This window comes from Dipodomys merriami, unplaced genomic scaffold (assembly GCF_024711535.1).
Source record: "Dipodomys merriami isolate MVZ:Mamm:240054 unplaced genomic scaffold, mDipMer1.0.p SCAF_172, whole genome shotgun sequence".
Taxonomy (NCBI): domain Eukaryota; kingdom Metazoa; phylum Chordata; class Mammalia; order Rodentia; family Heteromyidae; genus Dipodomys; species Dipodomys merriami.
Window position 1 is genome coordinate 812,908 of NW_027203071.1, and position 26,915 is coordinate 839,822.

The 26,915-nt window shown below is 38.8% G+C and overlaps 1 protein-coding gene across 1 annotated transcript in view; it reads right to left on the reverse strand.

Moving 5' to 3' along the window:
• Positions 1-521: 521 nt before the first annotated feature.
• Positions 522-26,915, reverse strand: part of Il23r (interleukin 23 receptor) — a 60,151-nt gene continuing 33,757 nt past the window's right edge. Inside the window, exons 7-10 of the mRNA XM_070025748.1 lie at positions 15,541-15,630; positions 13,554-13,656; positions 2,488-2,578; positions 522-1,255 (exon numbers count right to left, since the gene is read on the reverse strand). Coding sequence (XP_069881849.1) covers positions 599-1,255; positions 2,488-2,578; positions 13,554-13,656; positions 15,541-15,630 — 941 coding nt within the window. The 3' untranslated portion in view covers positions 522-598. The remainder of the gene's footprint in view (positions 1,256-2,487; positions 2,579-13,553; positions 13,657-15,540; positions 15,631-26,915) is intronic.

Genomic DNA, 26,915 nt, shown 5'->3' on the forward strand with positions numbered 1-26,915 from the left:
TGGCACCTGGCCAAATATTAATGTTTTGATGTTTTAAAGTATTTTACTACCATCAATTTTGTCTTATTTGTCTTTTCTTTATGCAGACAGCTGTTCTGTTCCTTGCAAGGAAGGAAATATTCAGAGGAAATGGTTGATGTTTTAAAAATACATTGGAGCTATTCAGGGAGGTTGAGACCTGAGGATAACAATTTGAAGCCAGCTCAGGCAGGAATGTTTGTAAGACTCTTATCTCAAATTAACTATCAAAAAGACTGAAGTGGAGCTGTGGCTCAAGTGGTAGTGTGCTTAAGTGGTAGTCTTAAGTAAAAAAGCTCAATGACAGTGCCCAGGCCCAGAGTTCAAGCCTCAAGACTGATAACCCTCCCAAACCCAAAATTCCATTGGGATCTTTAATAATGCTAGTGTGTGTGTGTGTGTGTGTGTGTGTGTGTGTGTGTGTGTGTGTGTGTATGCACGCGCACACGCGCACGTGTGTGTCTCCAGAAGCATGTTCTACCTTGGGACTTCCTAGGCAGAATTATGTTTTTAATGAGGGATAATCCGACTTCTGAATGCCTGGCAGTGATGGTCTATGGTTGATAGTGACTACACAGCTCTATTTTTTCAGAAGTGACATCATATTGAAGTGCCTTTCCAAAATATTTTGTGGAAAATAAGAGCTGATGGATGGTGGCTCCTCATTCATGATGCCTAAACAGGAGACAAATTCATCAGGCAGTAGGGTCTGTTCTGGAACAGTTTCACTGGGTGAGTCCTTTTCCAAAAAACTGCTGGCTTCTCCCTCTGTTGAGTCTTGCATATCAGGAGTAAGGCAATCACCTTGATTGAAAAGGAGTCTCAGTTCTTCCAGAATTAGTGTGTTGCTTAGGGGAGTCATAGTTGAGACTGGAAAGGCAAAGGGAAGATACTCTTTTGACTTGCCATTCTTTTCCAGGTCTAAGGAATCAACTGGTGGTTTGTGGACTGAAGAATCTACTTCATCACTGTTGCTGAGATGGTTTCCCCCATGGGCAAAAAGTGAACCCTGGGGTTTGTATCCAGTGTTTAGATCAGGAATATACACAACTGTAGGGTTTGTGACTAGAGGCCCGTGTTGCAGGATGTCTCTTTTCTCCAGAGTTCCTGTCTCCCTTTCCTTCTTGTCATCTGTGCACTTGTGTTCTGGAAGAAAGATTTCTCTAATCTCTGTAATCACAGGATCAACATAAAGGATTTGTTCACTGGCATAATTATTCACACATTCACTTTTTTCCTAAGGGGAAAGAAAAACAGGACATTGTTTCATTTTACAAAAGCTATCTCAAGAATCCAATTGGATAATAGAAAAAACACTGGAACTTTCTCCCCCACTTTCCTTTCCCCCTCCCTTTTCTCACATTGTTTATCTTCCCAAATGATTTCCACCTTTTGTCTTTTGTTAATTTACTGGCTTCCAAAATCTTTATTAAATTCCCCCAAGAGGAGACTGAAGGAAAAGAACAATAAAAATAAGCACATTTCCTGGTTCAAAAGTTTTCAAGAGAAAGAAGAATCTTACATTATTAACTTGAGTATAATTTCACAGCCTTTTAATTGCTGAGATTTAGAATACATGGAATTTTCTTTTCTTTTCTCAATGGCAGTAAAGAGAATCAAACTCATATAGGGGGATGGCGGGGAGGAGGAACTACCACGTTAGCCATGCTCCAGCCCTGAAATTTTTTGTTAATATTATGGATCCTTACTACAGAAAATACTTTGTGACTTAACTAGAAAAAGAGGAAGAGGTTTCTATGTTGTTTACATATTGAGGGTGAGATTGTGCTACACACTTTGTGCTGAGACTCTAGAGGAGGACGGAGGATGACTGTGCATAATTCAGACATGTCTGTGATGTCAGAAGGGTGGAAAGGCTTAACCTGTTGACTTTTCTGTGCATAATTGGACTTGAGGCCTTTCAGCTGATGGCTAGCCTCCCAGACCAAATAACTCCCAGCTATAGCCAGCTAATTATATAAATATATAGAGAAAAAGATAGATAGATAGATAGATAGATAGATAGATAGATAGATAGATAGATAGATAGATAGATAGATAGATAGATAGATAGATGATGTTTCTGTTTTCATCATTATTAGACTTCATGCATTCTTGGTACCAATTGCTAATCAGTCTTTTTCTTTTCTTTTTGAAACAGGGCCTTGATATGTGGACCAGCTTGGCCTTGAACTTGTACTCCTCCTGCCTTACATCTCCTGAGTACTGTTTTCTTTTCTTTTCTTTCTCTATCTTTTTTTTCCAGTTCTGGGGCTTAAATGCAGGGCCCAGGCACTGTCCTTGAGCCTCTGTGTGCTCAAGGCTAGCCACAGCACCACTTCTGGTTTTTTCTCCTTATGTGGTACTAAAGAATCAAACCCAGGGCTCCATGCCTGCTAGGCAAGCACTCTACCATTAAGCCACATCCCCAACCCCCGAGTACTGTTTTGTTTGCTGGTGTTTGCTTACTTGTAGCATTTTCACAACATTGCTGTTTTCCAGATTAGGAATATCTTCATGAAGCCACTTCGGTATTAGCGGTAAAATTTTTCTCTTAATTCTAAAAAACCAGAAATAATACATGAGAAAGATTTTAAGGGTGGTACAGTTGGCTCTAAAAGATTAGTTAGTTAACTGGAGTGGAATGAACAATAAAAATTGATACAAGAATTAAGATTTCTGTTTCTTATTTAAAGTAAGTTAAGTCAGAAGGAGCATGCAAACCTACATTCCACCCTACATTCAGGAAAAGTGAGGGAAGCTCAGCCATGTTAAATATGGCAACCCACTATGAGCAGAAGACACCAGCGGTGAAAAGTCGAAAAAATTATGGGATATTCTGTTTCCAAGGAAACCTTAACTACTAGATATTGAAGAAGAGACTTACATAATCAAACCCTGTAATTCAAGCCCCTTTCATTCTGAATTTTTCCAAATAGGGTTGTGATGGTAACGATGTCTCCATACTTTATTTGGGTGGCAGAGGAGTCTGGGGAACAGCTTGTGGGAAACTTGTAAGACTGGGCTTATATGGATCACTAAAGTGAGATGACAGAGAGAAAACTGGACACATCCCACTTCCTGCCCCACAGCTACTCCTGGCTGCTGCCATATATGGGGATTTTGTTGTTATTGGTGGTGTTTTGGTGTGTGTGTGTGTGTGTGTGTGTGTGTGTGTGTATGTGTTGCTTGTCCTGAGGCTTGAACTCAGGGCCTGGGCACTGTCCCTGAGCTTTAGTGCTCAAGGCTAATCCTCTACCATTTTCAGCCACAGCTTCACATTCAGCTTTTGGTGGTTAATTGGAGGTAAGAATTTCATAGGCTTTCCTGCCTGGGCTGATTTTGAACCACAATCCTCAGATCCCAGCCTCATGAGAAGCTAGGATTACAAGAGTGAGTCACCAGCACCTGGCTCTGCCATTTGTTTAAAAGCAGTTTGCACACTCTGACAGTATAAATTGATTTGGGAGAAGTTGTATCAGGCACATAGAAGAGGCTAACCTGTATTCAGGCAGTTTTATGTGTTACGAGGCTGTGGACAACAGGTAAGACCTGCTCATTTAAGCAGAGTCTCAAGCATATTTATTAAATAACAATCAAAATGGCTGAATGAATTTCTCAAGTTTAATTTGACCTTAGTCTTAGGGTAAAATTATTTCAATATATATTTACACATTGTTTTATGATATAGTTCCTGGTATTGTGATAAAGTTTTCATATAGCATGCTGATTCTGTGAGAATATATATTTTTTAATATTTACCCATTCTTGCTTCATTGTATCTCAAATATTTTACTTTTGTTATATAGCTCTGTTTCTGATGTAAACTTTTATAAAATATGGTATATTAGATGCATACTAGATATATTATGTACATTAGATAATAGTATCTACTTATATATTAAAATAACTATAACAATTCTTTTATCCTTTTAGAAAGACTCATTTAAATAATTAAATTAGCCTAGAATTATTGTGTTTCCTTAAATCCAAATTGAGTTGTGATTTGTCCTTTCAGTATTTAAAACAGGTTCAAATTTTTCCTTACTGATAGATGTTCTCTTAATTATTATTATCATTCTATGTTTTCTTTAGAATAGATAGGTTTTAGTGGGTGCCAGTGGCTCATACTGTAATTCTAGTTATTTGGGAGGCAAAGATTTGAGAAACTTGGTTTTAAGCCAGCCTGGGCAGGAAAGTCTGTTAGACTCTTATCTCCAAGTAACCACCAAAAAGAGTGGAGCAGTGGCTCAAGTGGTAGAGCCTTGAGCAAAAAGAAGCTAACGGATAGTGCCCAGGCTTTGAGTTCAAGTCCCAGGACCTGCACAAAAGAAGCAAAAAACAAAAAACATAATGTTATTTGAAATTACAAATGAGGACACTTGTCTAATAACATAAACATGAATGTTTTTATGAGAAACTGTTTTGATTTCAAGGACCTTTAGAGTCAGGTACATTTTTTTTATCCACTTACTTATTTTTCAATTTAATTTAATTTATTTTTGTGTTGATACTGGGGCTTGAACTCAGGGAGTGCACACATTATCCCTTAGCTTTTCTCCCTCCAGGCTGGCACTCTACCACTTGAGCCATAGCTCTACTTCCTGCTTTTCGGTGGTGAGAGATAAGAATCTCCCAGACTTTCTTGCCCAGCATGGCTTCAAAACTTGATCTTGATTTGGAGGAAGATGGCAGAGGAGAAGCTAGAGGATAAACAAGCTCTCGCATAAAAAGCAGTTTTAGTGTTCCAGTGAACGAGTCCTAGGCTAGAGAATCACACCAAATGTACCATCACGGTACAGAGAGTTTGGCCAGAGAGGAAAACACCAGGCATCTTGGTCAAAGAGACAGATCTGAGCACTTGCTGGTGTCCATGGTGGAGGCGGCAGCTGCTGCCAGAGCCACCATATCAACAGAGAGACCCTGGGACAAAGACACCAGATGCAGTGTGCGAGCAGATTCTATTCACCACCAGCAAGAACTGACACGGAGCAGACATCGTTATCCTGCTGATTGCAGACCAGGGATGGCCCAGAAACCAAGAGGCTGGAGTGAGTACACCCCAACACATCCTTACTCCTTCACACCGTGCAGTGGTGGGAAGGTAGCCCCTCCCCCACCACCGGAGAAGAACTCCATCTTTGATACTGACAAAGGCCCAGCTCTAGCAGCTAGCTCCACTTCAGGCCTTGGAAGAAAATAATAGGAGCCATTCAGCAGGTCACAGGAACCTAACCTGACCTGCCAGGCTCAGCTCTAGCCAGGGAAAAGTCACTCTTCCCAGGCAGAGGTATCTCTACCCCCAGAGGAGTGACTTTCTTCCCTGGGTAAACTGAGCCAGAGGCTGCCCCTCCCCACTGCAGCCTAGACAGCAGGAGGGGTAAAAGACAAACAATTGAAACTCAGTAAACATAAACCCTGAGAATGGCTCCAGGCTGGGCTCTGTGAGTGTCTCAGGAGAAAAGCTACTGATTGCTGATAGGCCTCTACCCTACCCAGAACCTAGATACATCACAGCAACTCCAATCTAGAGGAAACAGCCATCTTCTCTTTTGTGAAACTCAAAACAGATCTCCTTCCCACTGAACTAGCCTGGGAAGAGGATCACAAAATTCTGGGTAAGGAAGAGCATTTTCTGTCTACTCAAACAAACTGACTTAAACCAATGAAGCCACAGGAAAACCAAACACTACAAGCAAACCAGAGACTCAACTAAGAGACTGGTTATGGACACAGGGGAGATACAAGATCTCCCCCCCACCCCCCAAAAAAATCAAATAACTCATTTTTCTACCTAATTGTTTTTTAATTTTTAAAAAAATTGTCTTCTATATTTTTCTTTCATAATTTTTACTTTAGGGGTGTGTGTGTGTGTGTGTGTGTGTGTGTGTGTGTGTGTGTATGTGAGAGAGAGAGAGAGAGAGAATTTGTTTTTTGGCTTTTTTAAATTTCATTTAAACTTTTGGTCCTTTTTTTTTGCATGACTTAATTGCTGTTCTGCTCATCCCCAGATATATACCCATTGTCAAGTACTAGACCTTATCCTTCTTGTGTACATACTTAATTCAGAATTGATTACTCAATTCACAACTTCTTAGGCTTAACTTCTTTAATAGTATTATTATTTCCTTATATCTATAATTTTTAAGTATTCCATTTTTAAACTTTTTATTTTCTATTTTTTCATTTTTCCTTTTTATCTATCTCCTCCTCTCATCCTATCCTTTTCTTCTATCAGTATTATTTATTTATGCTTACATAATTTTTAAGTGTTTCATTTTTTAAATTTAAGTTTTTGTTTTTTCATTTTTTCTTGTTTCTTTATCTCTCTCCTTTCATTCTGTTCTATCCATTTCCTCTCAGAGATTAGGACTTGGTTAAATTCACTCTCCTTTTACCTCTTCACATCACTCTAATTCTATTTTCCCCCACAATTCTCCTTAAACCTATTAATTTCTGGTTTGCTGAATCCATCTTTGATATTCTTAGCCCATTAGTCCAGAGTTGTTTGTGATGTTGAATAGACTGTATCTGGTGAACTAGATTGTATCTGAAGCCATTTTGACTGTGCCACTACAGGACTCTGGTTGATGCTTCCCTTAAAATAGCACGAAATTGGTGTTACTTTCATGCCAAATGGGCAGAACAAGCCAGAGAAACACACAAAAAATAGCAAGTCCAGGTATCTCAACTCCCACTCATGATAATCAGGTGACAGAACAGCTAATGAATAATCCAGAGGAGAGTTCCCATAAAGCTCTACAGACACTATTGGCAAACATGGTGAATGAAAAGATTGAAAGCCTGCAAAGGACTCAGTGTGAGCATGATAGGGAGCAAGAGAAGGCTAACCAAAGATAAATACAGAAATTTCACAAGCATGATGAGGCTCACCAAAAATTAATACAGGAATCTGGTGAGTGTGAGGAAGCTAATCAAAGATTAATACAGGAATTTCATGAGCAGGCTGAGAACAGTCAAAGAGTAATACAGGAATTGCGTGAGCAGGCTGAGAACAGTCAAAGAGAAGTTACAGAAATGGCATGAGTGTGAGGAAGCTAATCAAAGAGTAATACAGGAATTGTGTGAGCAGGATGAGACTAGACAAAGATCAATAGAGGCATTCATGGAATCCATAAACAGATAGCTGAATGAATCCAGGGAGACCACAAAGGGAATGCTGAATGGAGCCCATCAGAAGGAAAGGGAGTCAAAGGAAACCATAACCAATCAACTAGGGGATTGGAGAATAAACACTGAACACCAAATTAAGGAAGAAGTCCATCCAAGATCTAAAACAAAGCTCCAACAAAGAATTTGAAGCCATCAAAGCTGACCAATTAGAAGAAAAGGAAATAAAAAACAAAGTAGAAAGTCTTGACAGTAGGTTAGACCAGGCAGAAGATCGAATCTCAGGGATTGAAGCCAGCCTAGATATTATAGAGAAAGAACATACAACTATCCAAGACAAATCTAAGAAATATATTAGATCTATTCAACATTTGGAAAACACCATCAGAAGGCCTAATCTGAGGATAATGGGTGTAGAGGAGCACCTAGAGACAGAAGTTAATGACCTAGAAAATTTATGTAACAGGATCCTAGCAGAGAACTTCCCAAACAGGCCTATTCAGAGACAATAATCTTTTAGAACCCCAAATAGACCATATCAGAACAGGATATCCCACCGTCACATTATAATCTGCACAGGATCAATTCAAGGAAAGGATCCTTAAAACTGCCAAGGAGAAAAGATCAATCACCTATAAAGGGAAACCAGTTAGAATAACCTCAGATTTCTCAGCAGAGATAATTAAAGCAAGAAGAGGCTGGAATGATGTATGCCACACCCTAAAGACAAACCACTGTCAATCAAGAATACTGTACCCAACTAAACTCTCCTTCATAACGGAAGGCCAAATAAAAACCTTCCATAGCAAAGAAAAACTGAAACAATATATCTCCACAAAACCAGCCCTACAAAAGATACTTAAAGATGTTCTACACATACAAAACCAACAAGAGGATAATAAAGGCCAAGAAACCACACCTAAACTGAGATCCAAGAACCATAGGAAGAAACCAGTTGCCACAGCCACCAAGAAGGTGGATAACCTAGCAGGAGCTACCAAACACCTCTCACTCTTTCAATATTAATGGACTTAACTCTCCAATTAAGCGTTATAGACTATCTAGTTGGATTAAAAAGCCAGATCCTTCTATCTGCTGCCTTCAAGAGTCACACCTTGCCCATAATAGCAAACATATTCTGAAAGTGAAAGGCTGGAATAAAACCTACCAAGCAAATGGCCCCCATAAACAGGCAGGAGTTGCAATCCTAATATCAGATAAAATAAGACTTCAAATTAAATTAGTGAGAAGAGATAAAGAAGGTTGCTACATACTAATTAAGGGATCTCTCCTTCAGAAGGATATTACAATTCTAAATATCTATTCACCAAACAACGGAGCACCCAAATCCATCTAAGAAACACTACTTTCCCTCAAATCTCACATAGATCAAAAGACATTAATTGTTGGGGACTTTAACACACCACTATCCCCACTAGATAGATCAACCCAGCAAAAACTCAACAGAGAAACCACAGATCCAAACAACTGCATAGATCAACTAGATTTAACAGACATCTACCCAATATTTCACCCAGCAGCATCAGAATACATGTTATTCTCAGCAGCACATGAAACATTTTCCAAAATAGATCACATTTTAGGTCACAAAGCAAACTTGTCCAAATTCAGAAACACTGAAGTTATGCACTGCATTCTCTCAGACCAAAGGGAATAAAAGTAGAACTCAACACCAAAAGCCACCACATAAAGTCATGTAACACGTGGAGGCTGAACAACACACTGTTGAATCACCAGTGAGTTATGGAAGAGATTAGAAAGGAAATTCAAATGTTCATGATATTCAACAAAACTGAACACACAAATTACCAGCTCCTCTGGAACACAGCAAAGGCAGTACTCAGAGGCAAGTTTATAGCTCTGAGCTCCTACATCAACAGATTGGAGAGATCTGAAACCAACAATTTAATGACACATCTAAACCTCCTTGAAAAAGAGCAGCAAGATAAACCCCAATCCAGTAGATGGAAAGAAATAATTAAAATTAAATCAGAATTAATTAGAACCCCCCAAAACCATAGAAAGAACAAAACAGAGTTGGTTCTTCGAAAAAAATTAACAAAATTGACAAACCCTTGGCAAATCTTATCAGAAAAAGAAGAGAACACATCCAAATTAACAAAGTCACAAATGAAAATACAAACATGACCACAGAAAAAACCAAGATTCAAGAACATTATAAGGGAATACTTCTCAAGGCTTTATGCTAATAAGTTTGAGAATCTGGAAGAAATGGACCATTTTCTTGCAAATATACACATGCTCAAACTAAACCAAGATGAGTTAAACCAACTTAACAGACTCATATCAAACATCGAAATAGAAACAGCAATAAGAGACCTCCCATCAAAGAAAACCCCAGGACCGGATGGATTTACAGCGGAATTCTACAAGGCCTTCAAAGAGGAACTCACACCAATACTCCTATAACTCTTCAATGAAATTGAAAGAGAAAGTTCACTACCAAACTCTTTCTATGAAGCCATCATAACCCTCATACCAAAACCAGGCAGGGACTCATCAAAGAAAGAGAACTATAGACCCATTTCTTTGATGAACATAGATGCAAAACTTCTCAACAAAATTTTGGCCAATTGACTTCAACAGTTCATCAAAAAAAATTATATACTACGATCAAACAGGATTCATTTCAGGGATGCAAAGCTAGTTCAATATATGCAAATCAATTAATAAATTTCATCACATTAACAAGAGCAAGGATAAGAACCACATGATTATCTCATCTCAATAAATGCAGAAAAAGCATTTGACAAGATCCAACACCCCTTTATGATGAAGGTTCTGGAAAAACTAGGAATCCATGGAACATTCCTCAATACAATAAAGGCTGTATATGACAAACCTACATCAAGCATTTTACTTAAAGGTGAAAATTAAAGCCATTTTCTCTTATCTCAGGAATGAGACAAGGATGTCCACTCTCTCCACTTCTCTTCAATCTAGTATTAGAATGCCTAGCTAGAACAATAAGACAAGATGTAAAATAGGGAAAGCTGAAGTAAAACTCTCCCTCTTTGCAGATGATATGATCTTGTATTTAAAGAATCCCTCGGACTCCACTCCCAAATTACTCGAGCTGATTCGAAACTTTGGCAAAGTAGCAGGGTATAAAATTAACCCTCAAAAATCAATGGTTTTTTGTATGCCAACAATGAGAAGAGCATGGCTGAAAAGTTTAAAAACCTGATAAAGGAAATCAAAGCAGAACTTAGGAAGTGGAAAAACCTCCTACGCTCCTGGATTGGAGGGATCAACCTTGTAAAAATGGCAATACTTCCCAAGTCTATCTACAAATTCAATTCAATATTTATCAATATTCCAGCCTCATTCTTCAAGGAAATAGAAGAGGCAATCCAAAAATTTATATGGAACAATAAAAGACCCCGAAAGCAAAAAAAAAAAAAAAAAAAAAAAAAAAGATCCTTAACAGAAAGAACGGTGCTGGATGAATATCAATTCCAAATTTCAAACTCTACTACAAAGCCATAGTAATCAAAACAGTTTGGTACTGGCACAGGAATAGACCTCAGGACTAATGGAATAGAAAAAAAAAAAAACACAGAAATGAACCAACAGACCTATAGCCACCTAATGTTTGATAAGGTAGCTAAAAAAAAATAGAATGGAAGACAGCCTCTTCAGTAAATGGTGCTGGCAAAATTGGTTAATCACCTGTAGACAACTAAAGCTAGATCATTATATATCACCCTGCACCAGAATCAACACCAAATGGATCAGAGACCTCGGAGTCAAAGCAGACACTCTGAAAACATTACAGGACGGAATAGGAGAAACCCTAGGTCTCCTTGGCACAGGCCGAAACTTTCTTAATTGAGACCCAGAAACACAACAAATCAAAGAAAGATTAGACAAATGGGATTGCATGGAACTGCAGAGCTTCTGCATGGCAAAGGACATAGCTATCAAGATCAATAGAAAGCCCATGGATTGGGAGAAGATATTCACTAGTCATACACCGGACAAGGGTCTCATATCTAAAATATACCTGCAACTCAAAAAATTAAATCCCCCAACAACAAATCCTCAAAGAAACAACTGCCCAATAAATAATATAATAAATAAATAAGACTTAAAGAGAAACTTCTCTGAAGAGGAAATAAGAATGGCCAATAGACATATGAAGAAATGATCAACCTCTCTAGCCATAAAAGAAATGCAAATCAAAACAACATTGAGATACTACCTCACTCCAGTTAGAATGGTTATAATGAAGAACTCTAATAACAGCAGATGCTGGAGGGGATGTGGACAGAAGGGAACCTTACTGCATTGTTGGTAGGATGTAAACTTGTTCAATTGCTTTGGAAAGCAGTATGGAGGTTCCTTAAAAGACTTTACATAGAGCTCCCCCATGACCCAGCAATTCCACTTTTGGGCATTTACCCCAATGTTCACAAACGAGACCATACTAAAGCTACCAGAAGCCCCTCAGTAGATGAATGGATTAAGAAAATGTAATACACACACACACACACACACACACACACACACACACACACACACATATAAATATATATAATGGAATTCTATGCCTCCATCAGAAAGAATGATATCACCCTATTTGTTAGGAAATGGAAAGACTTGGAAAAATTATATTAAGTGAAGTAAGCCAGGCCCAAAGAAACATAGGTCTCATGGTTTCCCTTATTTGCAATAACTAGTATATGTCTGGGACAAGTAGAAATGGTCAAAAGCTATGTACATATGACCAGATAAGATGAAGTTAAGCAAAATGAACCTCAAGATATGGACACAAGTGTTTTTTTTTTTTTCTTTCTTGCTATTGTTTGTAAAGTATTTGTTTCTTTGCATGTTTTCTCCTCCATGGTATAACCCCTGTTTCCACTGTATTTGACATCGGTGCCTTGCATCTTGTATATACACTTTTGTAATTTGGGGAGGGAAATGGAAAAGACAAAATGCTTAAATAGGGATACAGGTTTACCCATTGTAACAATGAGATGCACAAGACACTATGTTGAAAAAACAAACTTTACAATTTAGGTTGGAGGCGGGGGGAAAGGAGGGTAGTTGTGGAGGTGGGAGGGAAGGACTGGTAGTGGAAAAACAAAGGAGGAGGTAACAATGCTTGATACCTTGCTCATATAACTGTAACCCTTCTGTACAGTATTTTTTACAATTAAAAACGTATATATAAAAAAGAAATGAGGGGACAATAGTGGAAGAAAAGAAGTGAGATTACTTCCCACACAACTGTGGAGCATACTAGGGGCAGAGACTTACATGATAAATTTAAATGTTTTTTTATTTAAATATATTCTTGATTTCTCAGATTATTGATGTTCCCTGTTTTGTTTTTTTAAAGAAATATGAATTAAAATGTAGGTCTTTTCTGTTAGAAAGTACCTAGGAACTTAATTTCCCTATGGCTTCTCCAAGTAAGTCCACTACAAAAACTGTTGAGAAATGTTTATTTTGGCAGAACAGTATTGACTGAAAATCTAATCTGGGAATTCAGACATTCATGGAACCTACACTCACAAAAAAAGTATGACTGCTTTAAGGAATATATATGGATTTTGAAGAGAGAGAGAGAGAGAGAGAGAGAGAGAGAGAGAGAGAGAGAGAGAGAGAGAGAGAGAGAGAGAGAGAGAGAGAGAGAGAGAGAGTACTGACACTTAATCTCAGGCCCTCATACTCTTTTGCTCAAGGCAGCCTCCTCACCTCCAATTCAGCTTTTTGATAGCTTTAAGTCAACATCCTCAGATCTTAGCCTCTTGAGTTGCCTGGCCTGAAGTTTCATTTTTAATAGGTCTAGATCTTTACGAATACCATATGCATCACTGGGAACTGGTTAAAGGAAGAAGGGCTTTGGTCTGAATTGGATTCCTAAACACCAATGCAACTGGGAATGAAGTTGTGAGTTCAGGATTTACCATACTGCTTTTGTCATTGACTCAGTTTGGGAGATGCTAAAGTGGCTTAGGGCCACTCTAAAGAATCTAGACACAATGGTAAAGTTGCTGCACAGCACAAGGACTGTGGCAGAAGGAGAGAGCAGAGCATGGACACTGACATTGGCTGAGACTGGATTCGTGTCTTGCTTAGTAAATTGAGCTTAGGACTAAGCCTTGCATAGGCCATCTGTAAAGTGGACCACAGACCTTTTCTGGTAGACTCATTGTTAGGACTAAATGAAATGGCATTTGTAAAGAGTGTGGGGTAGATAGATCCTTACTAAATCAGTCCTTTAATCTATCCTTTTAAATGAAAATGTTAATATTTTTCTAGTAAATACATTAATTGAATACATTTTGACAGCACATACATGCACACCTATACAGTCTAAACCAGAAAATGGCAATTGTACAAAAACCTACCTAATTCGCAGTGATCTGTTGAATATTCCAATCAAAGAAAGAATTGACAGCAAGGTGGCAAAAAAGACCATTCCTGATAAGAGACCAACGTCTTGCCTATTGTCTAAAGAAAGGAAATAAACACAGTTTTAAAAGCATTTCATATGACACAAATATCACCATTGGTTTCTACTCAAAGTAGAACAGAACTGATCTCAAAATAAAGGGAAAAGCTAAGTCAGCCTTCAACTTGAGCCTAAAGGGATGGCTCTTCCAAGTTGCGTGGCTACACCCAGGAAACCCATTATGTGAAAACACTGGCTGAGGTCAGTGGGTTTCTAGAAGTGCTTCTCCAGCAACTTGTGGTCAACTTGTACACTCACACTTTATATGACTATGTTTAGTGCTAAACTTCTTTTGACTTGTCTGACGTGGGTAAGAATTCCTAACTGCCTGTGACAATGTCTAATGGGTCTCCAAATCACAATGATGGTTTTATTTGTGGTCTTTTTTTCAACTGTTTGTGTGAGACAAAATTTATGTGACAAATTTATTGTTCATTTTCCTGCCAAGATAGGACATTCACACTGCTTAGAACAACAGATGCTACAGAGAAAAGTCAAGTTTCTTTTTTCTTTCTCTCTCTTTTCTTCCTTTCTTCTTTCTCTTTCTTTTCTTTTTTCCCTCCCTCCCCCTTTCTCCCTCCTTCTCTCCCTTCTTCTCTCCCTCCCTCTCTCCCTCCCTCTCTCCCTCTCTCTCTCTTCCTTCCTTCTTTCCTTCCTTTCTTCCTTCTTTCCTTTCTTTCTTTCTTTCTTTCTTTCTTTCTTTCTTTCTTTCTTTCTTTCTTTCTTTCTTTCTTTCTTTCTTTCTTTCTCTTTCTCTCCCTCTCTCTCCCTCCCTCTCTTTCTTTCTCTTTCTTTCTTTCTTTCTTCCTTCCTTTCTTTCTCTCTCTCCTTCTTTCCTTCCTTCCTTCCCTCCTTCCTTCCTTCCCTCCTTCCTTCCTTCCCTCCTTCCTTCCTTCCCTCCTTCCTTCCTTCCCTCCTTCCTTCCTTCCTTCCTTCCTTCCTTCCTTCCTTTCTTTCTTTCTTTCTTTCTTTCTTTCTTTCTTTCTTTCTTTCTTTCTTTCTTTCTTTCTTTCTTTCTTTCTTTCTTTCTTTCTCTGTGGTACTAGAGCCTTGCACCTGTTAAATACAAATATGTCTTACAAAACCAGTTGGCAAAATTGCCTAAATCTTTCCTTAAATTTTATGTAGATTTTTATACTTTGCAGAGGATTTTTTACAGAAACGTATTTTCTTAGCACATGACTCATCTTATTACACAGAAACTTTCAACTGATTTGATTTTTTTAGTGTGTGGGGTTACTATCCAGGAAATCCTAGCCTGATCTCCTTTCTCTTCCTTCCTTCCTTCCTTCCTTTCTTCCTTCCTTCCTTCTCTCCCTCCAACCTTCCTTCTTCTCTCCCTCTATCCTTCCTTCTCTCTCTTCCTCCCTCCCTCTTATAACCCAGTCCTTTATGCTTTAGTTATTTTTCAATGAAAAAAAAAACAAACTTCCCTTTTTTCCCTGGGATCAGTAGAGAATGTGATTCTCCTTTTTCTTTTTTAAATGTTGGCCACGGGGCTTGGCGCTGTCTCTCAGCTCTCCAGCTCAAGGCTTGTGCTCTACCACTTGAGCCACAACACCACTTCCAGTTTTCTGGTGGTTTATTGGAGATAAGAGTCTCACAAACTTTCCTGCCCAGGCTGGCTTTGAACCACGATCCTCAGAACTCAACCTCATGAGTAGTTAGGATTAGAGGCATGAACCACCACTGTCCAGCTTGATTCTCCTTCTTATGCCTGCCAGGTAACTGGGATGAAAGGTTTGTGCCACCATGCTTAATTTTTTATTGTTTAAGTAACTCTTTGCCTGAACTGGACCTGAACCATGATTCTCCCAATCTCTGCCTTCCATCCATGTGATTACAGGATTGTCCAACCAGCCTTTTCAGTGGAATTTCCTTACCAGAAGTGAGGTGTTCTTTGAACACAGACGCAGTTGGCATCCCAGAAGTCTGGATATCATGTTGGAATGATTCTGATGTGACCTGAAGGACTTCAACCACGAGAAAAGAGCATCAGCCTCTTACATTTGGCAATGAGGAGGACCAGTATCTCAGAGTCCTTCTCCCCTGTTTAGTGACATCTAAAAGAAACCAGTAACTTTAATAGAATTGAATGGTGGAATAAAAGAAATGGCCTTTAACGTGTGCCTTTTCTTTAACTGGGTACATCTTTGGGTGCATCGTTTCTTTAGTTGGGTACATTGTCCTTCCAGCACAATTTAAACTGCTAAGGGTTGGTAAAGCTTCAAGTGAGTCCAATAGTTTCAGGGGGCTTCTAGGAACAAAAACCAAGGAGCCAGAAAAGGCACAATAATTGGTTTCTACTTGATTTCTTCCAAGAGGGGATCCAATGCAGTATATTTCCTTGAAGGACCCTGAGACTGTCACCTTTGTCTCTGCAGGAGTTTGGGTTTGTTATTCACCTCTCTTGGCTTGTCTGAGATACTCTGATTTTGTTTGTTCGTTGTTTTTTTTTTTTTTTTTTTTTTTTTGTCGGTCGTGGGGCTTGAACTCTGGGCCTGGGCGCTGTCCCTCAGCTCTTCAGCTCAAGGCGAGCGCTCTACCACTTGAGCTACAGCGCCACTTCCTGATTTTGTTTGTTTGTATGTTAGTTTGTGGTCGTTTTCTTATGTTCTCATTGCTGGTACTAGGACTTGAACTCAGAGCCTGAGCATTGTTCCTTAGCTTTTTCACTCAAGGCTGGCCTTCGATCACTTGAGCCACAGTTCTACTTGGCATTTTTCTATGTGTGGTTGATTGGAGGTAAGAGTTTCATGGAATTTCCTGCCCAGGGTTGGCTTGAACCACAATCCTCAGATCTCAGCCTCCTGAGTATTTAGGATTACAACATGAGCCCCTGGCCCCTGGTTCCTGTGTCTTGATTAGCTGTCACTTAGTAGTTGTAACTCAAAGGATGAAATGTCTGTTCGTTTCCTGCTGGCACTGGCCTTGGCAGTTCTGTGTTATCATCAAGTGTGCCAAGGCCCTGCTAATGAAAGCTTCTGACCTGATAGGGATGAGCTGTCTTGGCAGCTCACTTACTTTCAGTCTGAAGTCATAAGATTCCCAGGAGCATCCTTGCTCATCTCCTTGATAATTAATAACTCCTACGTGACCTCAAAAACAGTTTCCCCAGTTGAAAGAGGCATTTCTGAAAATGGTGCTAAGTTTTGCTTCCCTGAGAACCCCTCAAGCCTTATTTACTCAGTCATTCTGATATTGATATTCAAATTCATCTTGGGGCCAGAGAGAAGTCACATCTTGAGGTGCCCTTCAGGGGCTCATGTTAAGTTATATGGCCTGTGAGATTCTCTTAATGAAGTGGATCACACTTTTTTTTCCCCCCAGGGAAAGTGCTCCTAGATATCTTCAGAACTTTTTGAAGAAGACTAATTTGGGTGCAAGCTTGGGTTTGATTGAAAGGTAGTGTCCTAAGAACAATGGATGAGGAATTTTAGAAGATGAAAACATAAGAAAAGCCCAGAGCTCTTTCCTACGCTGCTCTGTCTTCTCTATAGTGAGAGGAGGGGGTTTTCTAGGACTTGGGACAACTAGAAATGTTGTTGTTCCCTGGCATAGGGTTCCATCAGAATATGAGAGATTAAAGTTGTATTCTCATGGCCAGTAGCCAGGTTTTCTTCATTTAATCAGTATCTCATAGGACAGCTCTTTTATAGGCAGCTCCAGCAGGAATCCACATCTACATTATTTTGAAATGTGAAGAACAGAAACGCTACATTGAAATGAAACACAATTTTTACCTTGGCAAAAAAAATCACAGATTTGTGGCATGTACTGCTATGTTGCTTTTATTTTCACTTTTTTAATATTAGGATTTTTATTGAAAAATAGTAGTGAGGTTTGTACTTTATACAGGCAAATGTAATTCTGTTGCATAAAGTACTGGTGGTTATTGGCAATAAAGCTTTATCCAATTATTAATTTGCATCATATAAAATGATTTTCATATCTGAGCAGGGCTTTATTAGCTGTAATAAAGAAGAAAAGTAATCTTCCTTTAGAGTCTATTCGTTATCCTAGTTTCAAATCAACTAGGCGTGTTCATTTAAATTAGATTAAAGGCATTTTAAAGAGGTGCTTAATTATGAGAGGGTAATTTCACAAAGACAACTTATAAACAAGATTCTTGGAGGTGAAAGCAAGTCTGTGACAAAAGGCTTAATTATTAGGCTGAAATGAAGCAATGTAGACCTTATTCTTCATAGCATACTGCCACCAAGTGGCCACATCATCGCTTTATGTCATACTCAATCTTTCTCATAAAAGCAAAAATCATAACAGAAAAAAATTAACAGGAAGAAATAAAATCAGAGGGGGAAAACCTCCCCTCTACTTCCACTCCTTCAATTCAGTAGCTATTACCATTTTATAGTATTTTCACATATTTTAGCAGAAACAGAATAGCCTTCAGAAACAGAATAGCACCCAGATTCTTTTACAAGTGAAAAACACTGTTGATGTCAACTCTAATAATCAAACTATTATCTAATATACTAGGAAGTCCCTTTGAGATCTCCACTATTTATTTAAGGCTTGTGATGTTAGGCCCATAATGGAACAATTCGGCAGCAAAGCCCAATACTCTAACAGAACCACCTGAGCATGCTCAGAAAACACAAATCATCTCGAATCAGGGGAGGATTTATCTGGTTTACACATACTAGCATTGAAATTTAGAATTCGCTTGACAGAAAACAATGTGTTTGAAGAGAATTTAGAATAGGTTCCAACAAGAATTATGGTTTAGTATTCTTGGATGAAACTTAAAGCATAACATAACCACATACCATGCCAAATTAAATTAACCAAACCTATTCAAAAGACCTGTTTTTTAAAATAGCAATACTATATTTTGTTTCTTTATTAGAGATGATGTCAAATAATCTCAGCTTTGCTCTTTGTCTACAGTGAGACAAAAATATGTTTTCTTAGCTTTTTGAAGCAATCCTTTAAGGAATAGTAGACTTCACATGTTTTCTGTCCATTAATTCTCACAAAACCCAAACCAAGTTAATATATCTAAATAATATGTTATATATAAGGATAGCATAATACTGTCACATTATCAAGATTGAGGAAATAAAAGGCTTAGCAACAATAAATAAGTTGGCCAATATCACTAAGGCAGAGATTCAAGAATGGATGATTCCATTTGATTCTGACACATTCAGCCATGGACTTTAGTCCCATTCATTAATAACCTCACTTTTTCAGGAAAGCTCAGGGGGATGGGGCAGCACGATTGGCCCTGCTATCATTTCTGTCCCAGAATGATCCTCAGCCTTGTTTCTCCAGGGCTGGTCATAGTGTGTTAGCACAGCCTGGCCTCGTGGGACTCTGAACCCCACCACAATGGGCTATGTATGATTGGGTTAATGCTTTGAGTAGTGACCCTTTGAATCTTCAGCCTAGAGGTATTTTCTTCCCCAAACCAAGTATTTTCTTTGATTGTATGAGAAATACATGCTAATTACAGAATGCTTAAAAACTGTAAAAAAAAAAAAAAAGCATGAGGAAGCATATAAAACTTCACATTTCTTCACAAGAGACAAACAATCCTTTAAGTGTATGTCCATACCCTGGTGAAGACCATATTCTTTAACAAGTGTTGTGTTCTATCTTTTTCATTCAATATTATATAAGAAACATTATTCTATTTTATGAAAAACTACTCAAAACATTATGCTTATGGCTATTTCATATTTCATCATACACTTGTGTACTGCATTCAGTCAACCACAATCCTATTGAGAAAGTAGATAGCTTAGTGATTTTAAACACCTACTGTGGGCACACACCAGACTCATTCCAAGCCCTGGCTCTATCACTTGGAGTTACACAGCCCTTGGCAAGTTGCTTAACTTGTGACTCAGTTTCCTCACTTGTAAAACTGGATAATAACAATGCTGAGTTTGGCTGAGATGGTTTACATCAGGCGCTAAGCACTATGTTTTACATAAATTAAACCTTAATAAGCATTATGTTCTGCTTTTGTGGAACATTTAGTTTGGTTCCAAAGTCTTACCACTACAATAGTTTTTAGATGAATATGTTTGTGCCTGCATTTCCTTTCCATAGCTCTTGAGTTCCTTATCCCTGATTATTTTCTAAGGCTACAGTTCTATAAGCAGACTTACTAGGATAAAGACAGCTACAATGGCACTTTATTTCTGTCCCCACCAATCTTTGTGTTTCAGCCTGGACTATAAAAGCTGTACTATAAAGAACCTTTCTGGATATTTTTTAGAAGGTTCTAGATAATAAAGAAAGAAGAATCAACTTTTAAAAGACAAGTGCTGGATTTTTTAAATTATTGGAGTTTTTTCCTCCTACTTGATTTTTTTCTTAAAATACAAGCATCTCCTCTAATCTCCTTTTACTTACTCAGCTATATCACAGCATTTAATTGCTGTCTCCCCAGGTCAGACCAGTTTAGTCCCATGGTTGCAATACAACTTCATCAGGCCAAGGGCAAAGATTTGACCATAGCCAGCATCAATTAGCAAAGTAAAGACAATATACCTACACTACAAGGTGAACATCAGAAGCTCAAGGCAGAGAAAATGATATGTCAGCAACCAGCTCACTACCACACCTTGAAAAACAAGTCAGATGATGAATCATTCTGTGGATTCATGAATTATGCCCTCTACGTGTAAGAACAGGAAGGTGTGTGCAAGCATAATTGAGGGGCTATCTTCATTCATACATTCCTGAGCTGTAGACACTTGATACATTTAGAGAAAAAAAGGTAAGAAATGTAGATATATCAGTTATATTGCAAAGGCAAAGAATAAGAGGAGGAAAGATAAAAAGCCGCAGCCATCCAATAAATTTTCTTTTAGATGGTCCATTCAGAATGAGGGTCTATATGCAAGAATGTGCAACTTCACATTTATCAATGGCCAAATATTCTTCAAAAGCACAGTCTTCCTTTCAACCATAGCCTGTATTTTCTCCTGAGTCTCAATAATCTAGCAGACACTTGCCAAGTTTTAGTTGCTCAACACCAAGATATACTTCCTTGTGGAAATGCTATGATAAATAAGTGGCAAATAGGGCTTTCCACTCAAAAAATTTCAGTGGAGCACAGAGATTCTTTCCCTACATAGCTAACAACTACACATAAGCAGATGACCTGACAGTGGCCAATCAGATGCCCCCTCCCTCAATCCCCAGACTTTGAGGGTAGACAGATGACAAACAGCTTCAGGAAAAAAAAAAGCCCCCAGACTTTGAGGGTAGACAGATGACAAACAGCTTCAGGAAAAAAAAAAGCCACTATTCAACATGGATATGGTAACTATAGCTACATCCTTGGTCTGGGTGAGCTGTAGCAGAGGGCTGTGTTGGGCACAAGGCAGGCAGTAGCAGTGGCCACAATGCCAGCTGTAAGGTTCTTACTAGATTCTCCCTAAGCTATGATTTTGGCCATGACTCTGATTCCCTCTCTTACCTGTTTTGCTAGAATTTCTAGTAATTTTTCACTATTTTCTAAAAGATCTCCCTTCTGCTAAAGATAACCCTATTTAATTCCCTTTGTCACACTTCATCACAATGAGTGTGGGGATTTTTGTTTTTGTTTTTGTGTTCATGGAGATGTGATAAAATCAATAATGGCTCCTGAAGAAGTCCACATCTGAATCCCTGGAATCTGTAGAAAGGCTCTTTTTCTGTGGCACAAGAGTATAGATTACAGATATGAATATGAGGATATAACCAGGGTCCTTGTGGGAAGGGTGTGGGAGGATGAGAGTCAGAGAAATATACTAGAGGATAAGCTTTGCTTTGACCGAGGATGGGGCCATGATCCAAGAAATTCCAGAAGCTTCTAGAATTTGGGAAAAATAGTAAAAATGACTGTTCTGTCTGGAGCCTCTATAAAGAACACACCTTGAACTAAGTTCCTGACAGTGATTTTGGATTTTTTACTCCCAGAACTACAAGATAAGACATTTTATGTTGTTTAGTGCTACCAAGTTTGTAATAATTCAATGCAGCAGCAAAAGGAACTTCATACAGCACAATCTTTATTTTCCATTAGTGGATGCAAATCTGGGGAGATGAGCTTTTCTGAGCTGTTTTTTAACCTACAGAAATCGGATGTTTTATTAGTGGCAAGACTCAAAGAGGATTAAATCAATTCAAGCGAAATTTAAATGATTAGTGTTTCTGCAACCCCGTAGGACTGTTCAGTACTGTTTACCCATCACAAATCTATACATTTAGAATCCATCTTTCTATGAATGAATCAACCATCTCTAATTACAAATAACAATTTTTGAAAAATATTCTCTGCACTACCACCAAATTTGCATTCTATTTCATATCACCTATATTTGTCTCTACTCTGAAAATATTTGTTTTCTCAGCTAGCCACTGGAAGTCTTGAAAAATTAATGAGAGCTTTCAAGAAGTCATTGGTAATAATGCAACTGCCTGTCATTTTATAAGAACAAAGTAAAATGTTCAGGAGCTTGCTCACACTTGCCTTGCTCTGGAAAGCTGTCCAGAAAAGTATATGGTTTCTCTGGGAAATGTCTACAAGTTGCAAGTCAAGCGAGTTAATTAGTCATTACGAAATATGACTGCCTTTCCCTCAGGCCTCTAACTTATTAAGAAGATTATAAAGCCTTCTTTATAAAGTAACTCTTTTTTCCCCATTACAAAGGGATGTTGAAGCAGCTACCTTTTCTTACATTGGTAGTAGTGAACTGAGAGGCTTGTCTTTCAAGCTTTCTGTGTTTGCTTTCTACACTGATCAGGAAATTTTTACTGTGGCCATCAAGTTTAATGGGTTGGAAGCAGAATCTCAGCAGCCAGAGGGAGGGCGGGACCAGGCAGAGGAGGCTCCTGTGCGATTTGCTGGTTAACTGGAGCAGCAGATCCTCACCCTGTGCTATGGACAGGGGTGGTCAGAGACCCCAAGAGAAAGAGGAAGCCGAAGAAGAACCAGCTAGCATTACAGATAGTGCCTGAACTTTTCTCATGCCCACTTGTTTCTGCTCCCACTCCCAAGCCCACTATTCTATGGTGATGGAACCCATTCCCTTAATCAGGCAATCAGGTCTCCCCTCATTTCCTGTCCACATTTCCTGCTTCATACATCAGTCTGCATTATTCTTCATATAAGAGAGCAAGGAGGGCCCTGATTCTTATACCTAGGTTTCTTGCTGAATGTCAGCTTCTTTCAAAAATGTTTCCACTGATAACCAGGTTCAGATGCTGTTGACTCTTTCTCCAAGCATTTGAACACCAACTTCCCATTCTCTATCCCACCCTCCCACTCCCATAAACGGTATGCTTGATCTTGGCTGATAGATAAATGACCTTCCTGAGGTGATAGCAGTGAGCTCCTCCACCATCTTGTGTAAGCTCAGCATACAAGGACCCAACGTAAACAAGCAGATTTCCCTGTGAAGTGCAAGTGCCAGTCTCCAAAGAGCAAGATTTGTAGAAATTATGGGATTGTAAACAAAGCTGACTGTGTGACTGCAAAGTCTACCTTTAAAAAAATCAGTAAAGGTTTCAATTCCCTGGATTCTCAGAAAGAGTCTTGTGACAGCCCCATGCTGTCTCCCTTTGACTTGAGTGTATGTCCCAATAAAGCCCTGTTCAGATGGCATTGCTCGCCTGTCATTTCTATCTTGAGTTTGTGCAGAAGAACCCAATGCTGAGCTGGTAACACTAAAAGCTGAGTACTGGTGACTGAAAGTTGGCAAGACGGGTACCAATGGCAGTGGTCATTTTTTGAAGGGCATGTATTAATTTCTACGGTAGTGGCGCATATAGTTCACTGAGGAATTATCACTGGGCAAGAGGCTTGGAAACTTGCCATTTAACGTGTTCAGGAGTTTCTAATACACAGGGCCCCAAATGCTTGTTCTGAGAAACACAGCATTCTAGGTGTTTTTCTGGAACCAGCCCAGCTGGAAAAACATGTTAGGCATTGCCTGTTGTAGCCTTGTCTTGGACAAGTTCACCTTTTCCATCTGTACCATAGCCTTATCTCGGACTGCCCCTTCCTACCTATGTCAGGGCTCCTAGAATCCAGGTTTTCATGATCATGCCTTTATGCTAGCCTGCTTCCTTGAATTCATCTTGAATTCATGATAGTGTGGAAATTGGATCTTTAGGACTAGGGCAGTGGTAGAGTGGGCTTAGTAGTATAGTGGGTGCCTAGTTTGCAAAAGGCCCTGGATTCCTTCCCCAGTACCATAAGAAAACAAAACCTAACAACAACAAATGAAGTTCTGCTGCATAGGGTCTTTTGGTTGTTGTTGCTGATTTTGTTGCTGTTGCTGTTGATTTGTTTTTTCTATTTTGTTTGCTTTTGTTTTGCTAGTATTGGGGTTTGAATTCACTGTTGGTGTTCTAATACTTGCTCCATACCTCTAGTTGACTTTTTGTTAGTCAATTGGAGATGGATTCTTGTAGATTTTCATGGCTTTGAACCATGATTCTGTAGATCTCAGCCTCCTGAGTAGCTAGGATTAGAGTTGTAAGCCACCAGTACCTGGTACATAGTTACATTATGAGCTAAGGTGACTTACTCAGATAGCTGAGGTGACATTGAAACAGCACTGTCCCAGGTATCCTAGAAGGTGACTAGCAGAGCTATGAGTGACATGCATACTAGAATCCCAGAGCCTGAGTTAGGCCCTGCTCTGCTCTCCACCAACATGACAGTATTCAGCCATAATTCTTGGGGCTCACTCCCTTTATCTGTGCGATGGGAATAAATGGTGTTAAATAAAAGACAATTCAGATGTAAAGTGCTTCTCAGGGCGTCCAACACACGGTGAGCATCCAATAATGTTAGCTGTTATTATTTATTATGCTGAGGGCACCAGCTTCAGTCACGTGAAATGGTTTCTTGATAGTAAGTCAAGAGAGGGTAAATGGTTCTCTAGCCCAGAGAAACTTCCTTGTGTTTTTGCTACAACCTGATATTATATTCTGAGCGATTGATTTTCTTTTTTAGTTTAGGGCTTTCCTTTCCAGTAAAGTCAAGGACTTCAGAAAGGAAAAGAGAGTAAGGGTTTTATTTATTTATTTAGGTTTTTGTCTGTCCAGGCTAATTTTGAACCACAATCCCCAGATCTCAGCCTCCTGAATAGTCAGGATTACAGGCATGAGCCATCGATTATGGTTCATTTTTATTTTTTGTCCTCTCTAGAATAAACCTTCACCAAGGCCAGAGCTTTGTCCCCTTTGTCACTAAGAGGCTCATGCACTCAGCAAGTGGCTGGCACGTGGTAAAGGCAAAATGAATATTTCATGAGTGAGTGAATTACTTTTTCTTTTTAAAAAGCAATCAATAATAAAGATTTCTAAAAAGCAATTTAACCACTTGCATCAGCATCTTAAAATGTGCTTGACTCTAGATTCAATAGTGTCTTTTTAGACCAAAAGAGATAAGGAAAGCTTGTATGCAAATCTATTCAAAGAACTGTATGGTTAATGAAAAAAAAAGAAATAGCCTAATATAGTTTAAGTAAGAAAACAATTTAATTATCGTATGTTCATAAGCTGGAATGCTGTACAGTCATTAAATTAGATTTCTTAAAAACTAACCAAGGTAGATTAAGTAAGCAAATTAGAATCCAAAACAGTAATAGAGCATAGCACCAATCATTAAAAAAAAAGATGTATAGGAAAAATTAGCATTCATTTCATTGAAGTCTGAACAGCACAGCAGTTTTTAGGTTCTATACTGTAATAAACTTGCATTGTTTCTGCAAACAGAAAAGTAAAATAATTTTTAAAGATTTCATATTTTTATTTTACCTTAACATACTTTCACTGTTACTTAGTATATATTTTTATTCTGATAATTGGGGCTTGAACTCAGGGTCTGAGCACAGTCACTTGGCTTTTTCACTCAAGGCTAGCAGTCTACCACTTGGACCACAGCTCCACTTTCTGCTTTTTTCTGGTTAATTGGAGATGAGTCTATCCTGCCCAGGCTGGCTTTGAACAGAGACCCTCAGAGCTTAGCTTCCTGAGTAGCTAGAATTATAGGAGTGAGCCACTGACACCTGGCTCTTGATATTTATTTGTGTCTCAGAAAGGGATTTGTACCAAGAAAATTATCCTGCAGTTCCTCTTAGCTTATGTACATTTTCAGGCATATTTAATTTTGACTGATAGTTTTTCTCCTTTAAGTGACTTTTCCCCCATTTTAGGAAACAAAAAGCATTGGGTTTAGACTCTTGTGGGGGTACCTCTGGTGCTCTTCTTCCCTGTTCCTCAGAATGAAGAACTCCACCCTTAAAGGACATTTGTAGCCTTTACCCAGCTAGTAGGGCATTTCCGCACTTAGACGTAAGTGCTAAAAACAGCCTATAAGACTGCTGGGAAGGAGCAGGAAGCCGCAGGGTCTGAGTGATTGGCTGCCATGACTGCTACTAACAATGTTTTCTTGTAGCAAGTCTGATCCCAGTTTTGCACTAGTAAAAGTGCTACTTGCAACATTAAATATAGTTTATATAAAAATCAAGCTTATGTACACTGCCTTGTCATGGTAAGGAAATGATACTAATTTGAATAGTCTTGCTAGATAACTCTATATAGCGTTTATTTTAAAAAGTGAGTTACCAAACATATCTAATTAAAAATTGGTGTGTAAGTTCCTAAGGATTCTGTGTGTGTGTGTGTGTGTGTGTGTGTGTGTGTGTGTGTGTGTGTGTGTTTGTAAGTTTTGGGGCTTGAACTCTGGGCCTGGACGCTGTCCCTCAGCTCCTCAGCTCAAGGCGAGTGCTCTACCAGTTGAGCTACAACACCACTTTCAGTTTTCTGGTGGCTCATGGGAGATATGTGATCCTCAAATCTCAGCCTCCTGATTAGCTAGGATTACAGGCGCCGGGCAAAAAGGTGTTTTTTGTTGTTGTTCTTCTTCTTTGTTTTTCTGTTGTGGGGCTTGAGCTCAGGGACAGGGTGCTGTCCATGAGCTTTTCTGTTCAAGGCTAGCACTTTACCAGAGTGCCACTATCAAGCATTCTTAACAATGACAACTGGAGATAAATTGATAAATAAACTAGAAACCAGAGAACCGATACTTATTCTTGAAAATGATTCCTTTCATAATAAATTTCCAAATTATGGGCATCAGAGGGTACCAGCAGAACTTTCTGAATTAGTCTGGCTCTTAGTGGCCATTAATATTTATAATATTTATATCAATATTTATAATTTGAAAACACAAACCACAATTACAAGATGTTATAATAAGAATAACATGGACATGATTATA